Source organism: Sapajus apella, unplaced genomic scaffold (assembly GCF_009761245.1).
Source record: "Sapajus apella isolate SASKATOON/1434 unplaced genomic scaffold, GSC_monkey_1.0 scaffold24, whole genome shotgun sequence".
NCBI lineage: Eukaryota > Metazoa > Chordata > Mammalia > Primates > Cebidae > Sapajus > Sapajus apella.
Genome location: NW_022436964.1, coordinates 15,545,648 through 15,567,165, shown reverse-complemented (window position 1 = coordinate 15,567,165; position 21,518 = coordinate 15,545,648). Strand labels below are relative to the sequence as shown.

Here is a 21,518-nt window from a genome sequence, read left to right as displayed (position 1 = left end):
AGCCAGTATCGAAATGGCAGGATCGAATTCACACATAACAATATTAACCCTAAATGTAAATGGGCTAAATGCCCCAATCAAAAGACACAGACTGGCAAATTAGATAAAAAGCCAAAACCCATCGGTGTGCTGTATCCAGGAAACCCATCTCACATACAAAGACACACAAAGGCTCAAAATAAAGGGATGGAGGAAGATTTACCAAGCAAATGGAGAGCAAAAAAAGCAGGAGTTGCAATTCTTATCTCTGATAAAATAGACTTTAAACCAACAGACATCAAAAGACACAAAGAAGGACATTACATAATGGTAAAAGGATCAATGCAACAAGAAGAGCTAACGATCTTAAATTTATATGCACCCCATACAGCAGCACCCAGATACATAAGGCAAGCTCTTAATAACTTAAAAAGGGACTTAGACTCCCACACAATAATAGTGGGAGACTTTAACACCCCATTCAATATTAGACAGAACAACGAGACAGAAAATTAATAAGGATAGGGCCGGGCGCGGTGGCTCAAGCCTGTAATCCCAGCACTTTGGGAGGCCGAGGCGGGTGGATCACGAGGTCAGGAGATCGAGACCATCCTGGTCAACATGGTGAAACCCCGTCTCTACTAAAAATACAAAAAATTACCTGGGCATGGTGGCGCGTGCCTGTAATCCCAGCTACTCAGGAGGCTGAGGCAGGAGAATTGCCTGAACCTAGGAGGCGGAGGTTGCGGTGAGCCGAGATCGCGCCATTGCACTCCAGCCTGGGTAACAAGAGTGAAACTCTGTCTCAAAAAAAAAAAAAAAAGAAAATTAACAAGGATATCCAGGACTTGAACTCAGACCTGGACCAAGCAAACCTAACAGACATTTACAGAACTCTCCACCCTAAATCCACAGAATATACATTCTTCTCAGCACCACATCACACCTACTCTAAAATTGACCACATAATTGGAAGTAAATCACTCCTCAGCAAATGCAAAAGAATGGAAATCATAACAAACAGTCTCTCAGACCACAGTGCAATCAAGTTAGAACTCAGAATTCAGAAACTAACACAGAACCACACAGCTTCATGGAAACTGAACTGGCTCTTGAATGTTGACTGGATAAACAATGAAATGAAGGCAGAAATAAAGATGTTCTTCAAAACCAACAAGAATGAAGACACAACCAGAATGTGTACCAGAATCTCTGGAACACATTTAAAGCAGTGTATACAGGAAAATATATAGCAATAAACGCCCACATGAGAAGCAAAGAAAGATCTAAAATCAATACCCTATCGTCAAGATTGAAAGAGCTAGAGAAGCAAGATCAAAAAAACTCAAAACCTAGCAGAAGACAAGAAATAACTAAGATCAGAGCGGAACTGAAGGAGATAGAGACACAAAAAAAACCTTCAAAAAATCAATAAATCCAGGAGCTGGTTTTTCAAAAAGATCAACAAAATAGACTAGTAGCCAGATTAATAAAAAAGAAAAGAGAATAATCAAATACATGCAATAAAAAACGGTAAAGGGGATATCACCACAGATTGCACAGAAATACAAACCATCATCAGAGATTATTACAAACAACTCTATGCACATAAACTAGTAAACCTGGAAGAAATGGAAAAATTCCTGGAAATTCACATCCTCCCAAGCCTAAATCAGGAAGAAGTTGAAACCCTGAATAGACCAATAAGTTCTAAGTAAGTGGGGTGCAATGAAACTTTCAGTAGAAGTGAAGCAAGAGCAGCCATGAGAAACAGACCTCTTGGACACCGAACTACGAAGGAACAGGTGATTTATTCGGCTGGGAGCAAGGTAACATAGTTGTCTAACAGCCAAGCTCATCTAACAAAGAAAAGCTCTGCCTTTATATAGGCTTACAACTCTAGATATTACACGTGAAAGAGTCTTGGTCCATGGAGTAGGCATGGGATGGGGGTTTGATCTTGTTTAAGTAAAAATAATGCCTTCCGGAGAGATTCCCCCATACTATGCCTGCTATCTATAGGAAGGTGATTAAGGAGGCTCCAGTTGGCCAGCCTTTTCTTCTATTAAAATGCAGTGTGGAAGCCAAGGCAGAGGGGATTCTAGATGCTTGGGTCTCTTTCCTCAGAAGCAAGATGCAAATAAACACACACACACACACACACACACACACACACACACACACACACACACAATTTTATTTATTTTCTCACTGGTACTGGCCTACTGCACTTAAACAATTCCATCAGACTCAAACAATAATTTTATTTCAGAAGAAAGAAAATATTTTACTTATTTTAAATATTTTATTTATTAAGAGTTTTTCTTTTTTAAAAAAGATAGGATCTTGCTATGTTACCCAGGCTGATCTCCAATTCCTGGCTTGAAGCAATCTTCCTGTCTCAGCCTCCTGAATAGCTGGGACTATAGGTATATACCACTGCTCCCAGCTTGACTTTTTTTATTTTACTATAATGGAATGTGTTTTTATTCACCCATTGAAAAGCCTGTGCTACATATTAATATAAATTTGTCACTAATAAATCCTTCCTTTTTTTTTGAGACGAGTCTCGCTCTGTTGCTCAGGCTGGAGTACAGTGGTGAGATCTTGGCTCACTGCAACCTCTGCCTCCTGGGTTCAAGCAATTCTCCTGCCTCAGCCTCCAGAATAGCTGGGATTATAGGCATGTGCCACCAAACCCAGCCAATTTTTGTATTTTTAGTAGAGACAGGGTTTCACCATGTTGGCCAGGCTGGTCTCAAACTCCTGACCTCAGGTGATCTACCCACCTCGGCCTCCCAAAGTGATGGGATTATAGGCGTGAGCCACAGTGACCAGCCACTGATAAATCATTCTTTAAGTAAGAAAATAATATAACATGAGCATAACTTCGCATGAGTTTTGATGTCCTGGAGCCTTGTTGTTTCACATATAAAGTGTAGGTCAGTAAAAATTAAAATGAGGTAATATGGTATAATAGGCTTAACCCAGTAAGGATACAACAAAGACTGGCTATTACTTTAACATGAATTCAACTGAAATCCTGATAGGACAACACCAGTAACAACGTTTCCCATATAGCTTAAAAACTGTTCTTTGTCATCCCCTCATCTACCCAATGGGAATGACGGCTAGCCTGTTAGGCTGCTTCCAGGACCACTGAATGCTGGGAATCAACCATGATATATCCTCTCATTTAACAGATGGGGAAGCAGAGGTCCAGGGATTTTGGGAAACTTGTCCACAAAGGGGCAACTACTCTGTGGCTGCACTATGTCTAGGAACAGGGCTCTTTTTATCAACATGAGTATCTCTTTCCTTTATATGCCCCTTCACGTTTACAAGGCACCTCCTCAGCTCCGTGATTTTGTTTATTACACTATATCACTCAGCTCATGAAAATGGCTTTTTTCCCTCCTTTCTTGTCTTTGGAAGATTTTTCTGCATTCTTGTAGCAGCTGATCCCATACTAACCCTTAAACTAAAAAAAGAAAAAAATATATATGTATGTATACACACACACACAGATATGTGAATATGTGGAAGAAACAGCACTAGGTCTCCCTGGACAACCCAGTGCAGGCCACACCCTGGCAGTCACAAAGCACAAATAAGAAATGGGCTTCTCATGTGAGTTGCTTTCTATACTTCAATACTAAAGAGCTCAGAAGGGCTTACACTTTGAAAGAAGCCCGGGAACGTTTGTAGACTACACTTTAATGTGTCTCATTTCGAGACAGAACAGTGAGCAGGTTGACCAGTTGTTCTTCATGTACTTCTTGCAGTAAATCCTTCAAAAAATGAAGAGTTAAGACAACTCATTTCTTCTCCTGGAATTTTTCCTTATTATTATTTTGCTTTTTTAAAGGTTAACAACCTTAAAAATATTCAGGTAGAGGCATAAGACATTATAAAAGATAAGGGATGTCATGTGAGGGAGAAAATCAGACAATCCAAAAAAATCTTCCGTAGAAATTAAAAATCACAACTTGGGGGCAAAGTAAGAGGCAACACATTCTTTCCACAGAGCTGTGACACATAGTCCAATTGTCCTCAAAAGCAGGAAAAAAAAAAGGACAGAAAAACAGACCTCAGCTGCATAATGAAGCTGGGGTCTTGGCCTGACAGCTTTTAATGTCCTTAAAACTGGGCTGGGTATCAAGCGTCTTTTCCGGAATAGGCCAAGGAAGACAAGTCCAGTTTGGTTTTTAAGGCTTTAGTGAGCTCTGCAGCCAGCAGCTCATGGAGGGACACGCCGTCGTGGGAGTATACCCAGTTTTTCCCAGTCCAGTCGTAACGCTTGGGTCCACTGGAAGACAAAAACAAACACATAGTAATTCCACAGCGCAGCCCTTCAGATGAACCGCTGATTCCACAAACGCTGCCCCCATGAAATTGACTGGAGTAAAGCTCCAGAAAATAACATGAAATGAACTACAGTATACATCTGATTTCTGTCTTCTTTTTTTTTTTTTTTTTTTTTTTTGAGATGGGGTTTCTTTCTTGTTGCCCAGGCTGGAGTGCAGTGGGGTAATCTTGGCTCACTGCAACCTCTGCCTCCCGGGTTCAAGCGATTTTCCTGCCTCAGCCTCCCGAGTAGCTGGGATTACAGGCATGTGCCACCACACCTGGTTAATTTTGTATTGTTTTTTTCAGTAGAGATGGGTTTCACCATGTTGGCCTGGCTGGTCTTGAATTCCTGACCTCATGATCCACCTGTCTCGGTCTCTCGAAAGTGCTGGGATTACAGGCATGAGCCACTGCGCCCAGCCCTGGTGTCTTATCATAGCATCTAAGAAGATTTATTCAATATATCTTCTGGAACAATTCCCAGAATGATTCTCAAAACGTGAAAAATCATTTGACTTTTACTGATAAAGTCTCCAGGTATCACACTCTGATCTCTAGCTTTTGCTACCTTACATATGATACCTTCTATGCTAGAGCAGCGTTTTAAAAATTAGGGCCATTTTTGTGCCTCTAATGCAACTTGTGCCTTACCTATACTATTATTAGTCATTAAAATGAAATTCATATAACATAAAATTAACCATTTAAAAATGAACAATTCGGTGGCATTTGGTACATTTATAATGTTGTGCAACCACTACCTCTATCCAGCTCCAAAACATCTGCAGCACCCCAAAGGGAGACCCAGCGCTGTTGTTCCTTGGTATCCATGGAGAAGGGGTTCCAGGATCTGCAGATCCCCAATCTGTGGGTACTCAAGTCCCTGATATGAAATGGTACAGTACTTGCATCTAACCTAGTCACATCCTCCCGTATACTTTAAGTCATCTCTAGATTACTTATAATGCCTAGCACAATGTAAAGGCTATGTTGATGGTTGTTATATTGGTTTTTTATATGTATCATTTTTGTTGTTTTACTGTGGTTTTCATTTTCTTTTTTTTTTTTTTTTTTTTTTTTTTTCTTCCCCGAGACGGAGTTTCGCTCTTGTTACCCAGGCTGGAGTGCAGTGGCGCGATCTCGGCTCACCGCAACCTCCGCCTCCTGGGTTCAGGCAATTCTCCTGCCTCAGCCTCCTGAGTAGCTGGGATTACAGGCACGCGCCACCATGCCCAGCTAATTTTTTGTATTTTTAGTAGAGACGGGGTTTCACCATGTTGACCAGGATGGTCTCGATCTCTTGACCTCGTGATCCACCCGCCTCGGCCTCCCACAGTGCTGGGATTACAGGCGTGAGCCACCGTGCCCAGCCGGTTTTCATTTTCAAATATTTTGATCCATGGTTGGTTGGATAGCAAATGCAGAACCCACAGATACAGACAGCCAACTATACCCATTAAACAGTTATTCCCCATTCCTTCCTCTCCCAGCACCCCAGTAATCATCTTTTTTATGAGATGAAGTTTCACTCTTGTTGCCCAGGCTGGAGTGCAATGGTGCGATCTTGGCTGACCAAAACCTTTGCTTCCCAGGTTCAAGCAATTCTCCTGCCTCAGCCTCCCGAGTAGCTGGGATTGCAGGTATCCACCACCATGTCTGGCTAATTTTATTTTTAGTAGAGACGGGGTTTCTCCATGTTGGTCAGGCTGGTCTCAAACTCCCAACCTCAGGTGATCCGCCCACCTTGGCCTTCCAAAGTGCTGGGATTACAGGCATGAGTCACTGCGCCTGGCCTTAAACTATTATTTTTTAAAAAACATTTTTCTTAATTAAATGTTAAATTCATGAAGTTGAGAGCCTGGTGGGCTAGTTCATCTACTTCAAGCTCATCCAGTGAACAATGGCACATGTACTTCACCATTGTGTGAACAGATTGGAGGCTGGCTTCTGCCATGTCTTGGTATACCAGATGTACGTTCCACTTCCTCATGGCCTTGTGGATGGGTGGCCATGGCAGCAGATAACGCTGGTGCATGTGGCACCCTGATGAAGGTAAGAGCAGAGTGCACAGGAGCCCAGAAGAAAGGGCACCTGAGTCTGCCTGAGCACTCAAGGAGAGCTTTTCCAAAGACCCAGGCGAGGAGGAACTCCCCAGGAAGGGAAGCTTGGGCTATAAAGCATCAAGAATTCCTGCATTATTAACCAAATACTGGGGCTAGAACCTCTTCCCAGTATGGAGATAAAAAAAATGAGTGAACCAGGCCAGGTGTGGTGGCTCACACCTGTAATCGCAGCACTTTGGGAGGCTGAGGCGGGCAGATCACAAGGTCAGGAGATATAGACCATCCTGACTAACATGGTGAAGCCCTGTCTCCACTAAAAATACAAAAAATTAGCCGGGTGTGGTGGCATGCGTCTGTAGTCTTAGCTACTCGGGAGACTGAGGCAGAACTGCTTGAACCTGAGAGGCAGAGGTTGCAGTGAGCCAGGAATGTGCCACTGCACTCCAGCCTGGGCAAAAGAGAGAGACTCAGTCTCAAAAAACAAAACAAAACAGAACAAAACGAAAAACAAAAAATGAGTGAAGCAAACCATCAGGGTCACATAAAAAGGACCACACACATAATTAACCACACCAAGCCCAAGGACCGCCCCCTTGGCCCTATACTCTGATGCTGCTGTCAGGTTGCCAGGCAGAGCCCAAGTAACTTCCAGGCCCCTCTACACTGCCTTAGGCACTGTGAGCACAGAAGCTGATGCCCAAGTGTTCCTAGAACTCTCTTTTATTCCATCCTGCAATCTCCGTAGGGTGGGCAAGGTGGGAGGAAGGACCGCTGATCCACAGGACCTGAAAAGTTGTCAACTTAAGAAAACAAAACAGGCTGGTGCAGTGGCTCATACACGTAACCCTAGCACCTTGGGAGGCTGATGTGGGAGGACTGCTTGAAGCCACAAATTTAAGACAACCTAGGCAACAAAGTGAGACCCCATGTTGATAAAAAAGAGTTATTTTTAATTAAAACTAAAATGAAAAAAAAAAAAAACCAAAAAAATTAGAAATGCAGCCTGATCAAAGATATTTTAAACCAATGTGAAAAGCTAAGAGGAAAAAATCAAAATTTTTTTTATATTAAACAACCTTTATTTGAAAAATTGTGCCTTCCTAACACTATCAATCAAACTTCAATAAGAGCAAGTCAACTAATAATAGTTGCTAAATTAACAAGAGATCAATCAAAAGTGTTTCAAAGGGAGCAGGACTGGCTGCTGTTCTGCTGAGTCTCTGGACCCAGCTACAAGGAAAACAGAATAAAACTAGCTGGAGCCCTGGACCCAAGCCCTCACATTCTGACCTGCCTCTCTCATGGGGTCCCTGGCAGCCCATGATCCCAAGGGCACTTCTGGGCTCCTGTCAGCTGTGGGTGGTGCCCCAGGAGCCAAAGGCCACTTGGAAAAGACTGGAACTTGGCCTCATAGTCAGCCCGTTTCTGCCTGTTGTGGTCATTTTCTTTTCAGAGTGTCTGGAGCACTCTCTCAGCAGACACGGTGGCCATCCAGCCTTCCTGGGCTGTTTTCTTTTTTCTTTCTTTTTTTTTTTTTTTTTTTTTTTGAGATGGGGTTGTCACCTAAGCTGGAGTGCCGTGTGATCTAGGCTCACTGCAACCTCCGCCTCCCAGGCTCAAGCAATCCTCTCATCTCAGCCTCCCAAGTAGCTGGGACCAGAGGCATGCACCACCATGCCCAGTTAATTTTTGTAGTAGAGACAGGGTTTCATCATGTTACCCAGGCTAGCCTTGAACTCCTGAGCTCAAGTGATCTGCTGCCTCGGCCTCCCAAAGTGCTAGGATTACAGGCATGACCTACTGTGCCTGCCCCCTGGGCCATTTTCTTATAGCAGAGGTTCTCCCCCTGACAACTGGAAGTGTCTTTCTTCAATTCCTGGGCCAGGTTTTGGGCCATCTTCTTGGTCACGGGTGCAGTTCAAGTTTTCATGTACCTTTCTTATTCTCTGGTAGAGGTCTGGGCAGCAGGCGGCTGCCTTTGTGGACTCCCGCTATGGCCTCATCACATGTTTTTGGTGCAGTTCAGGCAGAGAGGGCAGCATCAGCTGTAGCCTAGGGGGCTCCGTCTCCCTCTGTGCCCTTGCATCCTGCAGAGGCCTACTCCCCAAGCAGAGTTTGGACTTGAGCTGTGAGTTCTTTGGTTTGCTTCTACAATCTTCCCCTCAGGACATTCGAAAGATGCACCTAAGTCACGACTGTCATCCACACTCTTCAGAGGGACTTGTGGCTGGGGGACAAGAGGGACATGAGGGACCACCATGTCCAGCGTCCCTGTTCCCTTCCACTGACAAGTCCCCATCGTATCACCCTTGAGCAGAGGCAGGACACTCAGTGGCGTGTGGGGCAGGGAGGTCAGTTGCTTTACTCCAACATTCATGGCCTGTTTCATTCCTGCCTTGGTCTTTCCTTCTTCTCTTTTTTTGAGACAGAATCTTGCCCTGTCACCCAGGTTGGAGTGCAGTGGCACGATCTCAGCTCATTACAACTTCCGCCTCTTGGGTTCAAGCGATTCTCCTGCCTTAGCCTCCCAAGTAGCTGGGATTACAGGTGCCTGCCACCACATCCAGCTATATTTTTGTATTTTTAGTAGAGATATTTGGTATTTTTAGGGTTTCACCATGTTGGCCAGGCTGGTCTCAAACTCCTGACCTCAAGTAATCCACCTGCCTCAGCCTCCCAAAGTGCTGGGTTTACAGGCGTGAGCCACCGTGTCTGGCCCCCTCTTCTCCTTTTCTGCCTGCAAGCACTGCTTCTGTCTTGCAATTTCTTGGTCAGGCCACTGCAGTTTGCTGACCGTCAGTGCTGTCATTCGGATCATCTGCGGTTTGCTCCTGAAGATCTCCATGGTGCTGTGAAGCATGCAGGACGTGCTTTGCATCAGTAACTAAGGAAGTTCAGGAGACCTGCTTTTCATGCTTTTTCAGAATCTAACCTAGACCCTGACGGGAGGACCTGCTCATTTCATCTGGAACCCTTGAGAAGAGAGTTTGGAGCAGTCAAGGACTGGCCTCCCGCATGGTCGACATAAGGCCATCACCAGCCTGAGGCGCTGGCTGTATCTTGGCCCTGGCCTTTCTGTAGACCTCACCCTGGGCTAATTCTCCCCTTCTCAGCGTGTCATCTCCTGACTGTAAAGACCACCACAGCAGTGCATGCCTGGGTCACTCAGGGTATCTACCGGTTCGCCGGCACTAGTCCCAGGATTCTGCATATCATTAGCACTGCCGCCCACAGGAGGGCCAGCAGCAGCTGAGTAGGGTGTTGTGGCAGCCAGTAGGCCCTCTGTGGCTCCCCAGGGCTCCACAGCTTTGCCTCCACTTGCCAGTGGTGTGTGGGCCACAGATGACCACTCGGACCCTGGGGGGTGTTCTGTCTCTAACACAAACCAGGGCCCAACATCACTGTAGACCTGTTGGGCTGCGGGGAGGGGAGGCACCCCTTGTTCTAGAAAATTCTATCCTGATTTTGCTGTGTAAACAGAAAGTGACATGATGCAATGCCTTGGGGGAGTGGAAAGAGCTCACAGTAGCCCCTCAGCACTGGCCACTCCAGGCGCCACCTGGCCCTACGGCATAGCTAGTGGGTCAGAGCAGGGCCAGGCTGTAGCCCCGCGTCCACATGCGATCCTCTCAGGGCAGTGTGGTGGCCTGCCTCTGTCCCTGCTGAGGCTCATTACCGATTTCGAGTTTCCTTCTGCTGCAGGGAAGCCTGGTCCCACCGACAAACAGTCTGTCTCCTTTGCTAGATTAAGCTCCTTGAAGATGGGACTGTGTTTCCTTCATCTCCCTATCTCCAGTAGCTCATCAATGCACATTATATGCTAGAGGCTCAGTCACTTTTGTCCTGTTTTCTTATTGACTCTACTCTAACTTAGGACATGTCACTTTCCCCACTGGACCTCCATATTCACATCAGTGAGTAAGAGTAAGTGGGTAAAGGCCCTTGTAGCTTTAAAACCCCTCCAATACAGAGACCTCTGAAACTAGAAGCAGAAGCTGAGGAGTGCTGAACGGAGCATCTTCCTGGCTTGATGGCAGGGGCCTGCAGATCTGGCTATGAGGGTGGCATCTTGCTAGTTGAATGCCTCTGCAGAATTCCACCCTAGTTTCCAAATCAGACTCAAGGATGATCTTTATTGCTGATAATTTTTAGGGTTTTGTTTTGTTTTGTTTTGTTTTTTGAGGCATTGTTATTGACACAACAGCTTCTGGAAATCTTTTCCATAGAGAGTATCGGGGCTTCCTTGGCCAAGTTGGGCGGGTGCAGGCTCCGACTGCCCGGCAGCCACTGCCTGGGCCACAGCATGTCCACAACCTCCTGCTCCTCTACAGAGGTTTCTCCAGACATTATCGAGTCTGGTCATGTCATTTACCACAGGTATAAAAACGACAACAGCCCAAAGCCATGGGATCCTGCCGCAGAATCCTGTGCTCTCACAGGCACAGCTACACGGTGCTCCAGCACTCCAGCCTGCTCCTTCCAAGAAGACAGGTGTGGGACAGCCAGGGTCGCGCTGGCTCTTCCGGATTCTGAAGTCTGTGTGGGCAGCAGACCAGGAGTGGGGAGAGCCACCCTGGTGGTGAGGGCCCAGGGTGGGATGGCTGTGTTAGACAGGCAGCATCCTGGCCTCCAGTGACCAGCAGAGAGGCTCGGCCTCTATCCCCCACTTTTCCACAGAGGCACTGAGAGCTTATGCTCAGGACTTGCTTCTCGGCCTCCCTTTGCCCAGCTCCTACTGGGAGGTGGACTCTCGATCTGTGAGAAACTGGGTGCAGGAAAAGGAGGTGCCTGAGGTGGATGGGGGAGCCTGTGGTCTCTGGGTGTGGCCTGCTCCGGCGGAGGCACCTATTGGGTCTCACCCTGGCCCCCCTATATATACATATTCCCCCCACTTTTTTTGAGGAAAATAGTATTTGTGACAGTAAATGGCTTGCTCAGCAGATCTTTCCAAATTCCCATATGAATGACAGATTTTAAAATAGAACACCTGAATTTCTAAGAAGTTATTATTATCCAGCAGCATATGCTTCTGAACACAGCTCCGGTAGGAGCCTATTGCTGAGCAGAGTGTCCAAATACCATATGGACATTTTCAGTCTCCAGATGTGGGGAAAATTCATTTGGGGTAATGAAGAAATTAAAACAAGACAAAGTTAGCACTTTGTCATCATTGCTTCATGTTTTATCTCAACACTTGCCATTTCTACAGGTCTACAATATACACCATAAAGAAAAGTGCCTGCTTGATATCTACAAAGCCACTGATCACCAAAAGTGATCGCTGGACTGGGCCAATCCACCTCATTCCCAGGAGATGAAGGATAAGAATGCACAGGCCGAAGCACGGCCAGGGTCAGGAAGAGTGACTGAGGCTACAAAGGCTAACTGGACCACAGAGGTAAAAATCCTTCAACCTCTAGTACGCTGACTGGGTCTAAAAACCAATACGATCTGTGAAATAGGGCCTTCCTAGAATGACAGTGATTTCCAGTGCTTTCTGTTGAACTCTAATGTACTTCCTGGATAACAGCGTGAGGAAAGGAAGCACAACACTATTTATTCTGAACAAAGCATTACAAATCACAGAATGATAAATGGTGTAATATTAATTGCCTGAAAAATGATGTCAATATTAGGGAGCAGAGTAAGGATATAGTTTTTTTTTTAATTGCATTTTAGGTTTTGGGGACATGTGAAGAACATGCAAGATTGTTGCATAAGGATATAATTTTTTAAAAATGCAAATACCATTAGTCTTTCAAAGAATTCTATGCCAGTTTTATCTGGCTCTTTCCCAATTCACAGTCAACATCTCTCTTTGGAACCGCTAATGAATGACTGGTTCTGAGAGCTTTGTGAGCATTTCTCTTTCCCTTTCTTACAACCACTTCAACAGCAGCCAGGCTGAGGAGGGATGAGGGATGCCTCGCCCTGCATGTTCTCAGGCTTTCAGATGCTATGCAGTCTGCATTGTGTCTCCAACACAATCTTTTATTCCTCTAGATTGAAAGCGCATTATTGGAAAAGGCAGGAGGGATTAAATGCTCCAGAGCAACAACATAAAACACTCTCCCACCTCCACAGGGTACACAACCCAACCCTGCAAAGGGAATTCAAATAACCCTTTACCGGAAATGCTCAAAACAAGTAGAGGTCAAACTTTCACTTGCTTTGAAGACAAAACACCACTGTTCAAATGCTACAAGATCAAAAGTAGCTTTTTTTTGAAGTCGGCAATGATTTAATAGATGAAAACTGTCTAGGCTGGATTTGGAAAAGTTAGAAACTACTCACTTCAGACCTTCTTAATATCCTGATACCTGCTTACAGTAGGCAAATTTGTCAGCAGGGAGAAGTTATATAACTAGAGTAAACTTTCCTACTGAGAATGACAGAGGCTGTAAAATATCAGAAAAGGTTCACTTGTAAGGATATTAACATACAAAAGTGACTTTTTTTTTTAGATGGAGTCTTGCTCTATTGCCCCGGCTGGAGTACAGCGGTGTGATCTTGGCTCACCGCAACCTCCACCTCCTGGGCTCAGGCGATTGATTCTCCTACCTCAGCCTTCCAAGTAGCTGGGACTACAGGCGTGTGCCACAACACTTGGCTAATTTTATATTTTTAGTAGAGATAGGGTTTTGTGACGTTGTCCAGGCTGGTCTCAAACTCCTGAGCTCAAGCGATCCACAGGCCATGGCCTCCCAAAGTGCTAGGATTATTGGTGTGAGCTGCCATGCTTAACCGTGACTTTATTTTTCTTTTCTTTACAGAGACAGGGACTCACTGTATTGCCCAGATTGGTTCTGAACTCCTGACCTCAAGTGATCCTTCTACCTCAGCCTCTCAAAGTGTTGGGATTACAGGTGTGAGCCACCGTGCTCAGCCAACATTTCTTAAATGGTCCACAATGTCACATTGTGGAAGTCTTTAAGGATTACAGATGCTGAATTCTCAACATACCTGGATGGAGAAGATAGCCATATTTGCTTGTTTGGCGTCTGCTTGTTGATCACGTAAGTTCCTAGATCTCCACCCAGTTTAACGGTTAAGACACCACTCTAGGGAATTCGGTAGAAAAAAGCATGAAGAAATTAAAACAAGACAAAGTTAGCACTTTGTCATCAATGCTTCATGTTTTATCTCAACACTTGCCATTTCTACAAGTATACAATATACACCATAGAGAAATATGTTTAATTCAGCATTTAGAAATAGGAGTTTGTGTAGAAAGAGCTTTGCTTTCAGAATCAGAATAGGATTAGTCATAATGATGTTGTATCTTATAGAGCTTTTCTGTTCCCTGTGAGGTCTGCAAAGTGAGAATGGTGATGAAGCTTGGAGAGCTAAGTGACCTGTCTGAGGTCTTGGTGCTGGCATCTGGGACTGCTGGTTTGTTGCCCTGTTATCAACCACAACATACCAGAGAACAGTAAAAAATGCAGACTCTAACTCTATTAGAGTACCACATCAGCCCAAACATCAGACATGACAAGTCTATTACAGAAGAAGTAAAAGAAAGGAAAGAAGTACTCAAACCACCTGCTTTGCTTATCTTAGAAGAGCAGTAGCTTCGGCTCTGTTGGTAGAAGGCAGAAACTCCAGATGAAGTTTTTTATTTCCAGACCCTTCCCACGCATCTATCAAGCTACTCAGACACTCCTCCAAGGCTTTATTTTTCTCCAAAGAGCCCTGAATTTTTCAAAAGACTGGTTGATCCATCTTTGACCAATAAATGCTCATTTAAATTTGAAAACACTCTTTTTCAACAAGAGTCCTTTACTCCTAAGGCCTGTGGTCTCTTTAGAATGGGTGGGGTATGAAAGAGACAGCTACAGGGCTCAGTTCTCTGTACTGAAACTGGTAAGCAGGAGGGAGCCTGCTGTTCCTCATCTTGTGCGTGACTTGCAGAGATACACAGTGGCAGCCTTTTTCTGTGCATTCTAGAGTCTCCATCCAATTGAGAGGCCCTGAATGATTCTCACAACACACTTTTGCAAATACAGAGAGCTATTTAGGCCAGGCATGGTGGCTCATGCCTGAAATTTCAGCACTTTGGGAGGCCGAGGCAGACAGATTGCTTGAGCCCAGGAGTTTCAGACCGGCCCGGGCAACATGGCAAAACCCTGTCTCTACTAAAAATACAAAAATTAGCCTAGCGTGGTGGCTTGCGCCCGTGGCCTTAGCTACTCAGAAGGCTGAATTGGGAAGATCACCTGAGCCCCAGAGGTTAAGGCTGCGGTGAGCTGAGATAACACCACTATACTCCAGACTAGGAGACAGAGTGAGACCCTGTCTCAAAAGCAAAGCAAAACAAAACAAAAAACCCCAAACACAAAGAGGTTATTTGTTTGTAATGCTCTTCTAAGACAAACAAAGCTATCTAAATGCCAGAGGTAGTAACAATAATAATATAACTGATAGGAATGGGACAAGGGTTACTACTGGGTTATTTTTTTAATAACTTTTTTTCTGATTCAAAAAGAAATGTATAGAAATGATACAGATGTCAGCAACGCAGATAGCATAAAGAAAACGAAAACGCTGATAAAAACATTAACCACTATTTGCTCAGTTCCTGCTGTGCCATGCTAGGTGTTCGGCACTTTGTGTAAATTGTTTCCAACTTGACTACAATTGTTGGAGGTAGGATTCATTATTCCAGTTTCACAGATGAGGAAAACAGAGGTTCACAGTAAAGAGTACTTAGTAGTAATTGGCAGAGCTAATCTGAAATCCAGGTTTGTATGGGTCCAAAGACACTGTTCTTTCTAAAAAAGTGTCTTTTTTACTTTTTTTATCTTTTAGCGATAAAAGATATTCACTCTTAGGTATCAGCTGCCAGTTTTTGTTTGTTTTTTACAACAGGGTTCTGCTCTGTTGCTCAGGTTGCGGTAGTGCAGGATCATGGCTCACTGCAGCCTCAAACCCCTACGCTCAAGTGATTCTCAGCCTCAGCCCTTACCTCCTGAGAGCTGGGACTACAGGCACGACGGCTGGGTAATTTTAACATTTTTCTTTTGTAGAGATGGGGTCTCACTATATTGACCAGGCTGGTTACAAACTTCTGGCCTCAAGTGATCCTCCCATCTCGGCCGCCCAAAGTGCTGGGATTATGTTACAGGTGTGAGCTACTGTACTAGGCCCCATTAAAAAAAAAATTTATTACTGTAAAAAGCACATAAAGTTAAATTTACCATATTAACCATTTTTAAGGGTATGGTAAAGTATATTCACACTGCTGTGCAACATAACTCTAGAACTTTTTTGCAGAGATACACAGCAGCAGAGATACACTGAAACCCTATGCCCATTAGAAACTAACTTCCCTGTCCCACAGCCCTTAGTAACCACCTGTCTACTTTCTGTTTCTATAATTTTGACTCATCTGTTTTTTCAACTGACAAATAAAAATTATATATTTGTGGTGGTGTTTCTAAGATTTTTGACTACTTTTGACTACTTCATGAGTGGAATCATAAGTATTTGTCCTTTTATGACTTGACTGCCAGTTTTTGAAAGGATTTTTTAAAAAGGGCTAGGATTACTGGGCGCAGTGGCTCCCACCTATAATCCTAGCACTTTGGGAGCAGCACTTTGGGAGGCTGAGGTGGTCGGATCACCTGAGGTCGGGAGTTCAAGACTCACTCTTACCAAGAGAAACTCCATCTCTACTAAAAAAACAAATTAGCCAGGCATGATGGCAAATGCCTGTAAACCCAGCTACTTGGGAGGCTGAGACAGAGAATCACTTGAACCTGGGAGGTGGAGGTTGCGGTAAGCCAAGATCCCGCCGCTGCAGTCCAGCCTGGGCAACTTTGTCTTAAAAAATAAAAAAAAATAAAAGGGCTAGGATTATACTATACATAAGTTTGTTTAAAAAACATTTTTTTTCCTGAAATCCATTTTTACTTTTTTAGTATGACTATATTTCATTTATTTAACAGTTTCTTAAAACTGAGGCTGCATGTAGTGACTTATGCTTATAATCCTGGCACTTTGGGAGGCCGAGGTGGGAGGATCGCTTGGGTCCAGGAGTTCAAGACCAGACTGGGCGACATAGTGAAATCTTGCTTTTACAAAAATATTACAAATTCACTGGGTGTGAGGGTGCGCACCTATAGTCACAGCTACTCGGTAGCTGAGGTGGGAGCATCGCCTGAGCCTGGAAGATTGAGGCTACAAAACCAGTGATCACGCCACTGCACTTCAGCCTGGGTGACACAGAGAACTTGTCTCAAAGATAAATAAACAAATGTCTCTTAAAACTGTACACTTCAGGAGTTTTTAGTATTTCACAAAGTGTGCACACACCACTACTATCTAATTCCAGGCTATTTCCATTGCCCCAAAAAGAAACCCTGCACCCATTAACACTCACTCCCCATTTTCCACTCAGCCCATACACAGAAAATTTTTTTTTTTTTTTTTTTGAGACGGAATCTCACCCTGTCACCCAGGCTGGAGTGCAATGGCGTGGTCTTGGCTTACGGCAACCTCTGCCTCCTGGGTTCAAGCGGTTCTCCTAGCTCAGCCTCCCAAATAGCTGGGACTACAGGTGCGTGCCACCACACTAGGCTAATTTTTGTATTTTTGGTAGAGACGGGGTTTCACTATGTTGACCAGGCTGATCTCAAACTCCTGATCTCGTGATCTGCCTGCCTCAGCCTCCCAAAGTGCTGGGATGACAGGGGCGAGCCATAGTGCCCGGCCAGAGTTTTATAAATTATTTTTCCATGAGATAACAAGCTCAAAGAATCAACACACAATCATTGGTAATCTGTCCTCTTTGGGGCTCCTAAATGCCACAATTGTGTGTTGCGCCCTATACTAGAAGGGCCACCATTCAGCAGAAAGGGCAGAGGATTGAGTATAAGAGGCGAGTTCCAGGTCCGGTCTCATCACTGATCAGCGGTGGGCCCTGGGCAAGTCACATTCACCATGCCTGTCTCCCATGATCTCTCTCCTGCCTCCTTCGAGGACTCAGAGCAAGAACTCGGGGCTGATGCGAGCTCAAGGGCTCCACTCTTGTGTCCATCACCACAATGCCTCAGCAGACAGTGAATCAGGGGGTGTACATGCAATCACTGAAGCCAAAACTGACTCTTTCCTATTAGAATTGGAAATCTTTTGAGTAACTCCAGGCATCAGGCCAGTCTTTCCCAAAGGGCATTTTTTCTTTTTTTTTTTTTTGCAGATGGAGTCTCACTCTTGCCCAGGCTGGAGTGCAGTGGCTCCATCTCAGCTCACTGCAATCTCTGCCACCCAGGTGGGATTACAGGCTCCTGCCACTGTGCCCAGCTATTTTTTGTATTTTTAGTAGAGATGAGGTTTCACCATCTTAACCAGGCTGGTCTTGAACTCCTGACCTCCTGATCCACTCGCCTTGGCCTTCCAAAGTGCTAGGATTATAGGCGTGAGCCACTGCGCCTGGCCTTTCCCCCACCACAAAGGGCATATTAATAAAACAAAGGTGAGAACCCTTCTAGCTGCACAGCTCTCAAGCTATTTCCACCCACTGGCATCTTCTCTGCAGTCCACTTCCTCCCTCCCCACATAAGACCCGCTCACCTCTACCCTGCTGCCCCTCTGTGGGTGCCACTGCCTCATGGTGCTTCCTGCCTCTGCATTCAGAGCTGCCTGTCGGCTTGCTTGTTCCCTGACCACCACTACTTTAAGCACCTTGGTGGCAGGAGATTTGTCTTTTTATGCTAGCATCTGCAGGTCTAGCACCTCCATTCCTCCTGCAAAAAGGACATTTGCGGATGAATGACCAACTGGTCAAATGGTGAATGAGTGTGAGATGGTGGATGATGACCACGCACTGTGATGCCATCTGCCCAAGTTAAGGGCAGGTACACAGGGCAGAAAACCCCAATGCTGAACTTCCTCCCACCAGTCCACTCACTATAATTAAAATTTTTCCCCCACAGATCTTGGAACTATTTTGGAAGGAAAGTGGCAACAGGAAAGAAACTAGCTGCATTAGTTCAGCAGAAATTCTTAATGTTTTTGGAACTGACTAAAAATAGACCAGATAAAGAGGGCTTTCTCTTCATCATTATCATTATTCCTTAGACAATCTGAGTCTATTTTAGGAGTGTGCATGGCCTTAAGTGCAGGGGGATTGTCAAAATATGTAGCAGCTGCTGAGACACAGACACTAGCCAATCAGCACAGGCAGTGGCCACAGCTGGTGAGTCTTATGGACTCCTCCTAGTTAAGATCAGCCCTATCTAGCAGGAGCAAAAATAGTGATTACTGTGTCAGCAGCTCACTTGTAGAAACAGACACATATAAGGTGGCATGTTGAGTCAGGAGGCTTCACACACATACGACCTCCTACATTTCTAAAGTAGATACCAACTTGCTAGGATGTACTTTTACCTATGTCATTTTAACTGATCCTCATATAAACCTGAAGAGCGGACATTAATGTCATTCATTTCATAGCATGTGTGGGCAGAGTTTAGCCTGAGACTTGGTTTTCCTGCAGTTACTACAGGCTCTAGTGGAGGCTAGGGGAGAGGAGGCCCTTAACTCTCCCACCTCTAATCAGTCTGTGGATGCTCAAGTTGGCAGGTTAGTTTGTAAGGGTTCCCGGACCTCTAGGGCTGTCTGTGCCAGCATTTTTAAAGCCCTGTCTATACATTTCCTGGTATTAGTTAATTGCCATCAAGAGGATTAACATCTTCAAGGGGCCAGGAGTGGTGGCTCATGCCTGTAATCCGAGCTCTTTGCGAGGCTGAGGTGGGAGGGTTGCTTGAGTTCAGGAGTTTGAGACCAGCCTGGCCAACATGGTGAAGCACTGTTTCTAATAAAAATACAAAAATTAGCTGGGTGTGGGGGTACATGCCTGTAACCCAAGCTACTTGGGAGGATGAGGCAGGAGAATTGCTTGGAACCCGAGGCGGAGGATGCAGTGAGCCGAGATCGCGCTATTGCACTCCAGCCTGAATGACAGAGAGAGACTCCCGTCTCAAAACAAACAAACAAAACCATCTTCGAGGGATTTTCTCCCACTGGCAAAAAAGAACTACTCTAAGGCCTAAGCAATAATTCTAAACCAAAAGGCAGACCCTTGCTCAAATCTGCCACCTGGTGGCCAGTCGATAAAGACCAGCACTTCCCTGGCTTCTAAGATCTGGGGCTAATGTTTCATCCAACTTAGAAGTTCTCACACCAGGCCGGACATGATAGCTCACGCCTGTAAGCCCAGCACTTTGGGAGGCTGAGGGAGGGCGGATCATTTGCAGTCAGGAGTTCAAGACCAGACTGACCAACACGGTGAAACCCTGTCTCTACTAAAATGCAAAAATTATTAGCTGGGTGTGGTGGCAGGTGCCCGTAATCTCAGCTACTTGGGAGGCTGAGGCAGGCTAATCATTTGAACCCAGGAAGTGGTGATTGCAGTGAGCTGAGATAATACCACTGCACTCCAGCCTGGGTAACAGAGTGAGACTCCCTCAAAAAAAAAAAAGTTCTCATACTAGCTGCACATTAGAATCATCTGTGGAGCTTAAAAATCCATGCCCTGCTCAGACCATGCCACACCCCAGACCAAGTAATCAAAATCTCTAGGAATGAGACCTGGGAATACATATTAGAATCCCAGGTGAGCTTTTCAAAAATATGCTTCCCAGAAATGTACCCCGACCTACCCCATCACTGTCTCACAGAAGCAGGGCTCACGTCCTTGTAATCTGAATAACTTGGGCAGTTATCTTACTCCTGCTGAAGAACTATGGGTCTAGTTTGGTGTTCCTTATGCATGCCTGCTTGACAAACACACACTCAGGCCCCTCTCTGATTTGTCTTCATGGTATCCAGTGAAGCTGGAAAATGAGGGTAAGAGAGGCTAAGTGACTTGCCCAGCATCACAACAAGCCTGGTAGAGGTATGCTGCAGCTTGAACCCTAGTATTTTTTTTTTTTTTAAGATGGAGTTTCGCTTTTGTTGTCCAGGCTGGAGTGTAATTATGCGATCTTGGCTCACTGCAACCTCCACCTCCTGGGTTCGAGTGATTCTCCTGCCTCAGCCTCCTGAGTAGCGGGGATTACAGGCATATACCATGCCTGGCTAATTTTGTATTTTTAGTAGAGATGGGGTTTCTCCATGTTTGTCAGGCTGGTCTCAAATTCCCGACCTCAGGTGATCCGCCCACCTTGGCCTCCCAAAGTGCTGGGATTATAGGCGTGAGCCAATGCACCCAGCCAAACTCTAGTCTTTTAATCCTACCCACAACTCCATGCTACTTGATGCTTAGCTCTGCTAGAGGGGAATTCTTCATTTGAGTGAACTAAAATTCTATGGGAGAAACAGAAAAATTAAAAGAAGTTGAGAGGTACCCCAAAGGAAACATCATAGTCTTCAAATGTGTATGGCTTGTCTGCAAGGTCTTCAAAAAACTCTGCTAAGGAGTCCAGCGTTTCCTCTGCTAGTCTTTCATAGGTGGTCTCATCTAGAGAGCTGCAGGGGAAGCACAAAACCCAAAATATATGATTACCAAATGCTTCCATTTTGTTAATATCAAATTTATACTTTTGTTTTTTATTTAAATTTATTAAATTGATGAAAACAACTTGCAAAAAGTAAATTTTTTTTTTTAAGATGGAGTCTCACTCTCTCACTCAGGCTAGAGTGCAGTGGCATGATCTCAGCTTACTGCAACCTCTGCCTCCCGGGTTCAAATGATTCTCCTGCCTCAGCCTCCCAAATAGCTGGAATTACAGGCATGTAGCCACCATGCCTGGCTAATTTTTGTATTTTATTTTATTTTATTTTTTAGTAGAGATGGGGTTTCACCATGTTGGCCAGGCTAGTCTCGAACTCCTGACATCAAGTGATCCATGCGCCTCGGCAGTGGTGCCTGGATCCACGCGCCTCTTGAAGTGTTAGGATTATAGGCATGAGGCACCTTGCTCAGCCCAAAGTAAAAACTTAAACAGCACAGAAGGGATTACAGAAAGAAACAGGCAGCCCCCATCCCCAGATGCAACTACAATTAATTTTCTGGGCCAGGCAGGGAGGTGGCTCACACCTGCAATCCCAGCACTTTGGGGGGCTGAGGTAGGCAGATCACCTGAGGTCAGGAGTTTGAAACTAACATGGCCAATGTGGCGAAAC

General features: G+C 45.0%; 1 protein-coding gene across 2 annotated transcripts in view; it reads right to left on the bottom strand.

Annotated features, from left to right (window-relative positions):
* Positions 1-3,676: 3,676 nt before the first annotated feature.
* FXN (frataxin) overlaps positions 3,677-21,518 on the bottom strand; it is a 33,878-nt gene continuing 16,036 nt past the window's right edge. Inside the window, exons 3-5 of one of the 2 annotated variants that reach the window (XM_032290948.1) lie at positions 20,741-20,861; positions 13,356-13,453; positions 3,677-4,288 (exon numbers count right to left, since the gene is read on the bottom strand). In XM_032290948.1, the coding sequence (XP_032146839.1) occupies positions 4,138-4,288; positions 13,356-13,453; positions 20,741-20,861 (370 nt within the window). In that variant the 3' untranslated portion in view covers positions 3,677-4,137. Of the gene's footprint in view, positions 4,289-9,060; positions 9,242-13,355; positions 13,454-20,740; positions 20,862-21,518 lie in introns of those variants that run through there. The other variant, XM_032290947.1, reaches the window with a different exon arrangement.